The following is an 11,059-nucleotide window of genomic DNA, read 5'->3' as shown; positions in this document are numbered from 1 at the left end:
ATAAGAGCATCACTCCTCAGCAATTTATATATAATTTATTTCTGTTACTGTCATGTAATTGAATTTTGAATATGCAAATTGCTCACAAATTTATAAGTAGCATAAATACATAAGTAGTGAATTTTCAGCAATATCTTCTGAAATATATTATGTCTAAGTTAGATATTGTGAGGGAATCATTTATTTTAGTTTAAAGACACTTTTATACATTTCATAAAACATCTTGAGAAGCAAGTGAAAATTTCAACTTTTTACTTTACTAAAGGGTTATTATGAGAAAGACTTAGTATATTTGTCAAAATTATCTGTTTTTCTGGATTGTGTTTTGTTCTTGTAACACTTCAAAGAGTTCTTATCAGGTCTTAGAAGAATTATGTAGCACTTAGGGAAAAAGATGCACCCTAGCAACCCTGCACTGGAGGCCAAGATGGAGAAGACCTCCACAGCCACCATGGCCTTGTCCTTGGTGCTGTGGTAGACAGGGAGAAAGGTGACCCAGACACTGCAGAACATCACCATGCTGAATGTCAGCAATTTGGCTTCATTGAATGTGTCAGGCAGATCCCTACCCAGGAAAGCCACAGTGAAGCTCCCCAGGGCCAGGATCCCCAAGTATGCCAGCACACAATAGAAAGAGGTGACTGAGCCCTTGTTGCACAAAATGATGATGTAACTATATGCAGAGTGTGCATCTGCTTCAACATAGGGAGGTGAGGTTCCCATCCAGACTCCCAGGAGAGTAAGCTGGATCAGGACACACAAGGGGATGACAGAGTTATAGATGCCAGAGACAAACAGTCTTCTCATTGTTCTCCCTGGTTTTACAACGCTAAAGGCCAGAATTACAGTTATACTTTTGGCCAAAACAGTGGAAAGAGCCAGAGTGAAAGCAAGTGCAAATGTGATTTGTTGCAATATGCAGGAGGCTGTGCTTGGCTGGCCAATGAAGAGAAAGGAGCACAGGAAGCAGTGGAGAAGGGAGATGAGCAGGATGAAGCTGAGAGTCCTGTTATTAGCCTTAACGATGGGTGAGTATTGATGCTTGAGGAAGATCCCCAAAACTACAGCTGTGCTGACAGTGAAGCACAAAGCTGTGCAGACCAGAGCCTTTCCCAGAGAATCCTTCAAGGACAGGAATGTCACTGACTTGGGAAGGCAGTTGTTTCTCTCGGTGTTTGGGTACTCTTGAATTGGGCAAGGCATGCATTCTTGCTGATCTATGAGAGAAAATGAACCAACATTTCAGCTTCTACAATTATTTACTCATTCCCTATTCACTGCACTATGAGTGTCTTCCACTGCACTATGAGTGTGTAGCCAGGCACATTCTACTTTACTATAGTGCCAAGGATAATAACTGTTTAGAAATCCCCTTACTAGCCCCCGGCCTGAACTCCCTGGTTTGGCCCCTGATCATGCTGCTCCTGTGTCCTGTCCCCATCGAGAGCATCCTTGGAGCTCTGATATATCCCCACCCATCCCACCGTGAGCCTGCCCCCTCTACCCGTGCCCTACCCTACCCACTGTCCTGCCACTCTGGTTGAGCACTGGGACAGAGGGTGGAGCCTATAGTCCACTCTACTTCAGGGACTTCTCAGAGCAACTCTGAACAAAGGAGACCTGCCTATCCACATAGGACCACCTGTAATTTCCACCTGCTTGGTCTCTGACCCCCACCTACAGTCCTCTGCTGGAGTCCCGGGCCTCTCCCAGAGATCGGCCTATCTCTGTGGGTCCACTCTGAGTTCCCACAGGCAAGAACCTTGACACGCAAAGCAGGGCCTCTGCTAAAGAAAGAGGCCTAAGCCGGAGAGTACCAGTTCCCAGTGAGATCTGACTATCCTTCAGAAACATCCCAAGTATCAGCCCAGCCATTGCCCTCTTCTGCCAGCCATTGGCTAGAGCCATTGGCTAGAATCCACACTACTTCGGGGGACTTCTAGGAGTGAATCTGAACACAGGAGACCTGCCTATCCACTTGGAACCACCCATAATTCCCACCTGCTTGATCTCTGACCCCTACCTGCAGTCCTCTGCTGGAGTCCCGGGCCCCTCCCAGAGACCTGCATATCTCTGCGGGACCACTCTGAGTTTCTGCAGGCATCTTCTACTGGATCCTCATCCTTGACCCCATCCCTGGCCCCTGTCTGTGGAGAGACCTCCTATAGAGCTTGGACCACCCAGAGTTACAGATATTGACCCTCTAACTCACATAAGCCCACCGGGGAAGTACCATAGAGAGAGGGGGAGACCCCACCAACACCTACTGGAAGAAGCTATGGGAAGACGGCAATACAAGAAAACACCTAACAACAGAAAGACAAGCATGACACCACCAAAATCTAGGGAATCTACACCAACTAGAACGGAACACAACAACAAAGCAGAGGAAGCAGAAGGTAATGACTTAAAAATTACCAGCATAAAAATGATAGAGGCCCTCAAAGAAGATGTGAGAAAATCCCTTAAAGAAATGGAGGAAAAAACAAACAAAAAACTGGAAGAAATGAACAAATTCCTTAAGGAAAGTAAAGAAAGTACAGAAAGCCAAGGAAAAACAATTAAGCAGGTGAAGGAAACGGTTCAAGACTTGAAACATGAAATAGAGAAAATAAAGGCAACACAAACCAAAGGAATGCTGGAAATAGAAAAACTGGACAAAAAATCGGGAACTACAGATGCAAGTATAACCAACAGAATTCAAGAGATGGAAGAGAGAATCTCAGGCGCAGAAGATAAGCTAGAAGAAATAGATTCATCGACCAAAGAAAATCATAAATCCAACAAATCCTTAACACAAAACATCCAGGAAATGTGGGACACCATGAAAAGGCCAAACCTAAGAATAATAGGCATATAGGAAGGTGAAGAAGCCCAGCTCAAAGGTGCCGAGAACATATTCAGCAAAATCACCGAGGAAAACTTTCCCAGTCTGAAGAAGGACAATGCCATGAAAGTAAAAGAAGCATACCGAACCCCAAATAGGCTGGACCAAAGAAGAAAGACTCCTCGACATATAATAATGAAAATACCTAGCATACAAGATAAAGAAAGAATATTAAAAGCCCTGATCCTGCTGCTCCTGTCTCTGGTCCCCATCGAGAGCACCCTTGGAGCTCTGATACACCCCCACCCATCCCCACCTCCAGCCTACCCCCCCTACCCTGTGCCCTACCCCACCTATGGTCCTGCCGCTCTGGTTGAGCACTGGGACAGAGGGTGGAGCCAACAGTCCACCCTACTTGGGAGACCTCTCCGAGCAACTCCGAACAAAGGAGACCTGACTATCCACGCAGGACCACCTGTAATTTCCACCAGCTTGGTCTCTGACCCCGCCTCCAGTCCTCTGCTGGAGTCCCGGGCCCCTCCCAGAGATCCGCCTATCTCTGCAGATCCACTTGGAGTTCCTGCGGGCAAGATACTTGACCCCCAAAATCCGGGCCCCTGCCAAAGAATGAGGTCTCAGCGGGAGAGCACCAGTTTCCAGTGAGATCCCACTACCCTACAAAACCTTCTCAAGTTCAAGCTCAGCCCTCTTCTGCCAGTTATTGTCCAGAGGACCACTGTGAGTACCTGCTGGCATCTTCTTCTGGATCCTTGACCCCATCCCTGGATCCCTGTCTGCGGAGAAACCTCCTAGAGAGCTTGGAACACAGAGCTACAGATATTGAATCTCAGATCCATATAAACCCATCAGGGAAGGACCATAGAGAGAGGGAAGAGACACCACCAACACCTACTGGAAGAAACTATGGGAAGAAGGCAAGACAAGAGAACACCTAACAACAAAAAGACAAACATGACACCACCAGAATCTAGGGAATCTACACCAACTAGAATGGAACACAATGACAAAGCAGAGGAAGCAGAAGGGTACGACTTAAAAATCACCATCGTAAAAATGATAGAGGCCCTCAAAGAAGATGTGAGAAAATCCCTTAAAGAAATGGAGGAAAACACAAACAAAAAACTGGAAGAAATGAACAAATTCCTTAAGGAAAGTACAGAAAGCCAAGAAAAAACAATTAACCAGGTGAAGGAAACGGTTAAAGACTTGAAAACTGAAATTGAGAAAATAAAGGCAACACAAACCAAAGGAATGCTGGAAATTGAAAAGCTGGGCAAAAAATCGGAAACCACGGACACAAGCATAACCAATAGAATTCAAGAGATGGAAGAGAGAATCTCAGGTGCAGAAGATAAACTAGAAGAAATAGATTCATCGACCAAAGAAAATCATAAATCCAACAAATCCTTAACACAAAACATCCAGGAAATGTGGGACACTATGAAAAGGCCAAACCTAAGAATAATAGGCATAGAGGAAGGTGAGGAAGCCCAGCTCAAAGGTGCTGAAAACATATTCAACAAAATCATCAAGGAAAACTTTCCAAATCTGAAGAAGGACATGCCCATGAAAGTACAAGAAGCATACCAAACCCCAAATAGGCTGGACCAAAGTAAAAAGACCCCTCGACATATAATAATGAAAACACCTACCATACAGAATAAAGAAAGAATATTAAGAGCAGCGAAGGAAAAAGGACAGGTAACATATAAAGGCAGACCTATCAAAATTACACCTGACTTTTCCATGGATACCCTCAAGGCCAGAAGGTCCTGGATAGATGTTCTAAAAGTATTAAGAGAACACGGATGCCAGCCTAGGCTACTATATCCAGCAAAACTCTCAGTCAATATAGATGGAGAAAACAAGATATTCAATGACAAAACCAGATTTTCCCAATACGTATCTACAAATCCAGCCCTACAGAAAGTATTGGAAGGAAAATTCCAACCCAAGGAAGGTAACTACGCCCACAAAAATGTAGGCAACAGATAATCCAACTACACCAGAAACCTAGGGTGAAGCAGAACAAATATATTGACAACACCACTGCCAACAACAAACCTAAATCAAACAAGCATCAACAATCAATGGTCCTTACTCACCCTCAACATTAATGGTCTTAACTCATCTATAAAAAGACACAGGCTAACAGAATGGATACGAAGACAGAATCCATCCTTCTGCTGCATACAAGAAACACATCTAAGCTTCAAAGATAGATATTACCTCAGGGTAAAGGGTTGGGAAAAGATATTCCAATCAAATGGAAATAAGAAGCAAGCAGGCGTAGCTATCCTAATATCTAACAAGTTAGACTTCAAACCAAAACTAATCAAAAGAGATGAAGACGGTCATTTCATATTCATCTCAGGAGAAATCCATCAACACAAAGTCTCAATTCTGAACATCTATGCCCCTAATACAAAGTCACCCACATTCGTAAAAGAAACACTACTAAAACTCAAAGCTCATATAAAACCTCACACAGTTATAGTGGGAGACTTCAATACACCACTCTCAACACTAGACAGGACCACAAATCAGAAACTCAACAAAGAAACAAAAGAATTAACAGAAGTTATGTCTCAACTGGGGCTAACAGACATCTATAGAACATTCCATCCAAAGACAAAAGAATATACCTTCTTCTCTGCTCCACATGGAACCTTCTCTAAAATCGACCACATACTAGGAGACATAACAAACCTCAACAGATACAAGAGAATAGGAATAGTCCCCTGTATCTTACCAGACCACCATGCTTTAAAATTGGAATTCAACAACAACACAAATAGCAGAAAACCTGCAAACTCATGGAAACTTAACAATGTGCAATTGCACCACCCCTGGGTCAAAGAAGAAATAATGAAAGAAATTAAAGACTTTCTAATGTTCAACGAGAATGAGGATACAACATACCCGAACTTATGGGACACCTTGAAAGCAGTGCTAGGAGGGAAGTTCATTGCACTAAGTGCAATGAAGAAAACAGAGGATAGTCACATAAGAGAATTAACAGCACAACTGAAAACCTTAGAACAGAGAGAAGCAAATTCACCCCGCAGGAGTAGACGCCAGGAAATAATCAACTTGAGGGCTGAAATCAACAAAATAGAAACCAAGAAAACAATACAAAAAAATCAATGCAACAAAGAGTTGGTTTTTTGAGAAAATCAACAAGATAGACAAACCTTTATCCAAATTAACGAAAAAGTAGAGACAGAACAAGCAAATTAACAAAATCAGAAATGAAATGGGGAACATAACAACAGACACAGAGGAAATCCATACAATGTTCAGGTCATACTTTGAAAATCGGTATTCCACAAAAATTGAAAATTCAAAGGAAATGGACAAGTTTCTGGATAACTATAACTTACCATAATTAAATCAAGAACAGACAAACAACTTAAATAGACCTATAAACTGCAATGAAATAGAAGCAGTCATCGAAAGCCTTCCAACGAAAAAAAGTCCAGGGCCAGATGGATTCAGTGCAGAATTCTACCAGACATTCAAGGAAGAACTAATACCACTACTCCTCAAACTGTTCCACAAGATAGAAACAGAAGGTTTATTGCCAAACTCTTTTTATGAGGCCACAATAACTTTGGTACCCAAGCCTCACAAAGACACAACTAAGAAAGAAAACTACAGACCAATATCCCTGATGAACATCGATGCAAAAATACTCAATAAAATACTGGCAAACCGAATTCAAGAATACATCAGAGAAATCATCCACGATGATCAAGTAGGCCTCATACCTGGATTGCAGGGATGGTTTAACATACGAAAATCTATCAATGTGATCCACCGTATAAACAAACTTAAAAAGAAAAACCCATATGATTATCTCCCTAGATGCGAAAAAAGCCTTCGACAAAATTCAACACCCTTTCATGATAAAGGTATTAGAGAGGTCAGGGATAACAGGAACATACCTAAACATAATAAGAGCAATATACAGCAAACCAACTGCCAACATCAAACTGAATGGAGACAAACTTAAGCCAATTCCTCTAAAATCAGGAACAAGACAAGGTTGTCCTCTCTCTCCATATCTCTTCAGTATCGTACTAGAAGTTCTAGCTAATGCTATAAGACAACAAAAGGAGATCAAGGGCATCCAAATTGGAAAGGAAGAAGTCAAACTGTCGCTATTTGCAGATGATATGATAGTTTACATAAGCGACCCAATAAACTCTACCAGGGAACTCCTACAGCTGATAAACACCTTCAGAAAACTAGCAGGATACAAGATAAACTCAAAAAAATCAGTAGCCCTATTTTTTTCAGATGACAAAGAAGCAGAGAAAGAAATCAGAGAAACATCACCCTTTACAATAGCCACAAGCAACATGAAGTATCTTGGTGTAATGCTTACCAAACAAGTAAAAGACCTATATAATAAGAACTTTGTGACTCTAAAGAAAGAAATTAAAGAAGATACCAGGGAATGGAAAGATCTCCCATGCTCTTGGTTAGGTAGGATAAACATAGTAAAAATGGCAATCTTGCCAAAAGCAATCTACAGATTCAATGCAATCCCCATTAAAATCCCACCACAATTCTTCACCTACCTTGAAAGGATAATAATCAACTTTATATGGAAAAACAAAAGATCCAGGATAGCCAAAACAACCCTAAACAATAAAAGAACTTCAGGAGGCAACACCATTCCTGACTTTAAGCTCTACTACAGAGCTATAGTTCTGGTATATATGCCTGGTATTGGCATAAAAATAGACAGGTACACCAATGGAATCGAATTGAAAATCCTGATATTAATCCACGCACCTATGAACACCTGATTTTTGACAAAACAGCTAATATTATACAATGGGGCAAAGACAGCATCTTCAACAAATGGTGCTGGCACAATTGGATGAGTGTGTGTAGAAGACTGCAGATAGACCCATGTCTGTCGCCATGCACAAAACTCAAGTCCAAATGGATCAAAGACCTCAACATCAATCCAGCCACATTGAACCTCTTAGAAGAGAAAGTCGGAGGTACCCTTGAACAAATTTTTATAGGAGACTGCTTCTTGAACATAACTCCAGAGACACAGACACTGAGAGAAACAATTAATAAATGGGACCTCTTCAAACTTAGAAGCTTCTGTAAGGCAAAGGACACAGTTGACAAGACCAAACGGCAGCCCACTGACTGGGAAAAGATTTTCACTAATCCTATATCCGACAAAGGGCTGATCTCCAAAATATACAAAGAACTCAAGAAACTAGTCAACAAAACACCAAATAACCCTATTAAAAAATGGGGTACAGAACTGAAGATAGAATTCTCAATGGAGGAAATCAAAAAGGCTGAAAGACACTTAAGAAAATGCTCCATATCCTTAGCTATCAGGGAAATGCAAATAAAAACAACTTTGAGATACCATCTTACCCCTGCCAGAATGGCTAAAATTAGAAACACCAGTGATGACTTATGTTGCAGAGGATGTGGAGAAAGGGGAACATTCCTCCACTGCTCGTGGGAGTGCAAACTCATACAGCCATTTTGGAGATCAGTATGGCGTTTCCTCAGGAAAATGGGAATTAGTTTACCACAGGACCCGGCAATCCCCCTCTTAGGCATATACCCAAAGGATTCACATCCATGCAACAAAGACATCTGTTCAACTATGTTCATAGCAGCGCTATTTGTAATAGCAAGAACCTGGAAGCAACCTAGATGCCCCTCAATTGAAGAATGGTTAATGAAGATGTGGCACATCTACACAATGGAATACTACTCTGCAGAAAAAAATAATGGTATCTTGAAATTCGCAGGCAAGTGTATGGCACTTGAAGAAACCATCCTGAATGAGGTAACCCAGTCACAAAAAGAGGAACACAGTATGTACTCACTCATATATGGATTTTAGACCTAGATCAAAGGATCACCAGCCTATAATTCACACCACTAGAGGAACTAGGATACAAAGTGTATTCTAAGAGATTCATATAAAGTCCCTCACAGAACCGGGAAGGGACAAGTCCCCCAGAGCTCAGGTGAAGTGGGGGGGCAGCAAATGGAGAGAGAAGTGGGAGAATATGAGGGGGAGGAAAGGAAAACATGTGTGACCAGGAAGATTGAGCCTGGTTAGGAATAGAAGATAGGAGACAGACAGACAGAGAGAGAGAGAGAGAGAGAGAGAGAGAGAGAGAACATAAAAGAGGGAGCCAATATTGGTTTGAAGATAAAATTGAACACAAAGAAAGGTCTAGAGAACTACAAGACTGCTCCCAACTAACAATTTGAGCTTCTGTGGAAAGCCTACCATAAATGCCCTTCCCGGAGAGTGAGATCAACAACTAACTTCTCCATGGAGCCCTCAACTAATGCCTGTTGAAAACAGGAGCAAACACCCATACATAAACACTGAGTCGAACTAGAACCCAGATGCAGATGGAGAGGACAAGACCATCCGGAAGAAACACATACAGACAGCTTACCTGAACAAGGAGGAGCTAAAGGCCACTAGACTGATAGCTGGGAAGCCAGCATGGGACTGACTCAGGCCTCCCTGAATATGGGTCTCAGCCAGAAGGACTGAGCAGTCTGAGAGACCTCAGACAGTGGATCCAGGATGTATCCCTGGTGCATAAAAGGACTCTGCAAACATATCCCCCATGGAGGGATAACTGCCTTAATCTAGAGACAGGAGAGAAGCCCTAGTCCCTACCTCACATGACCTGTCAGATCTACATGACCCCAACTGGATAGCATTCCCCTACATATGGAATTGTGGTGGGGGGATAGGAGGGGAGGGTGGTTAGACTGCATGTGAGAGGGTAGAGAGGGTAAAAGGGAGGAAAGGAGAGAGGGAGGGAAGAAGCGAGGAAGGGAGGGAAGGAGGGAAGAAGGGAGGGAGGGAGGGAGGGAGGGAGAGGGAACTGGGATTGACATGTAAAATAATAAATTAAATTTAAAAAAAAATGCTTTGACTCCAAAATTTAAGTTGAAGGACAAGTTACTGCGGAAAAGATTTCTATTTTTGTTTCCACAGAAAATGAAAATTCCTTCCAGACTAATGTGGTTTGATCATGCCAGACCACCTGAAACAGAGTACAAGCTGATCCTACATTCCAAACAGCTGGACAAAACAGCCCTACAGACTACAGCTAGGATATCTGAATCTTCTTCGAATCCCCCAAGACAGCGCCCCTTATCAGCAGGAAGTAGATTGGAAAGAACGATGCCCAAATTCCTAAATATTGTGTATAAATGTTTGTTTTCATTTAATTGGACTTTGTTATATAAAATTAAATAAAAAAATTATATAAAAAAAGAAAGAATATTAAGAGCAGCGAAGGAAAAGGGACAGGTAACATATAAAAGCAGACCTATCAAAATTACACCTGACTTCTCCATGGAAACCCTCAAGGCTAGAAGGTCCTGGATAGATGTTCTACAAGTATTAAGAGAACACGGATGCCAGCCTAGGCTACTATACCCAGCAAAAGTCTCTATCACTATAGATGAAAAAACAAGATATTTAATGACAAAACCAGATTTTTCCCAATACATATATACAAATCCAGCCCTACAGAAAGTATTGGAAGGAAAATTCCAACCCAAGGAAGGTAACTACGCCCACAAAAATGTAGGCAACAGATAATCCAACTACACCAGAAACCTAGGGTGAAGCAGAACAAATATATTCAAATACCACTGCCAACAACAAACCTAAATCAAACAAGCATCAACAATCAATGGTCCTTACTCACCCTCAACATTAATGGTCTTAACTCATCTATAAAAAGACACAGGCTAACAGAATGGATACGAAGACAGAATCCATCCTTCTGCTGCATACAAGAAACACATCTTAGCTTCAAAGATAGACATTACTTCAGGGTAAAGGGTTGGGAAAAGATATTCCAATCAAATGGAACCAAGAAGCAAGGAGGCGTGGCTATTCTAATATCTAACATGTTAGACTTTAAACCAAAATTAATCAAAAGAGATGAAGACGGTCATTTCGTATTCATCGCAGGAGGAATCCATCAACAGAAAGTCTCAGTTCTGAACATCTATGCCCCTAATACAAAGGCACCCACATTCCTAAAAGAAACGCTACTAAAACTCAAAGCTCATATAAAATCTCACACACTTATAGTGGGAGACTTCAACACACCATTCTCAACACTAGACAAGACCACAAAGAAACAAAAGAACTAACAGAAGTTATGTCTC

The 11,059-nt window shown here is 41.8% G+C and overlaps 1 protein-coding gene across 1 annotated transcript in view; it reads right to left on the bottom strand.

Moving 5' to 3' along the window:
- Positions 1–270: 270 nt before the first annotated feature.
- The window catches only part of LOC127237073 (vomeronasal type-2 receptor 116-like), a 48,472-nt gene continuing 37,683 nt past the window's right edge, over positions 271–11,059 (bottom strand). The window contains exon 7 of the mRNA XM_051205109.1: positions 271–1,217. Coding sequence (XP_051061066.1) covers positions 271–1,217 — 947 coding nt within the window. The remainder of the gene's footprint in view (positions 1,218–11,059) is intronic.

This window comes from Phodopus roborovskii, unplaced genomic scaffold (genome assembly GCF_943737965.1).
Source record: "Phodopus roborovskii unplaced genomic scaffold, PHOROB, whole genome shotgun sequence".
In the NCBI taxonomy this organism is placed as follows: Eukaryota; Metazoa; Chordata; class Mammalia; order Rodentia; family Cricetidae; genus Phodopus; species Phodopus roborovskii.
The sequence above is the reverse complement of the archived record's forward strand: the minus strand, read 5'-3'. Positions and strand labels throughout refer to the sequence as shown.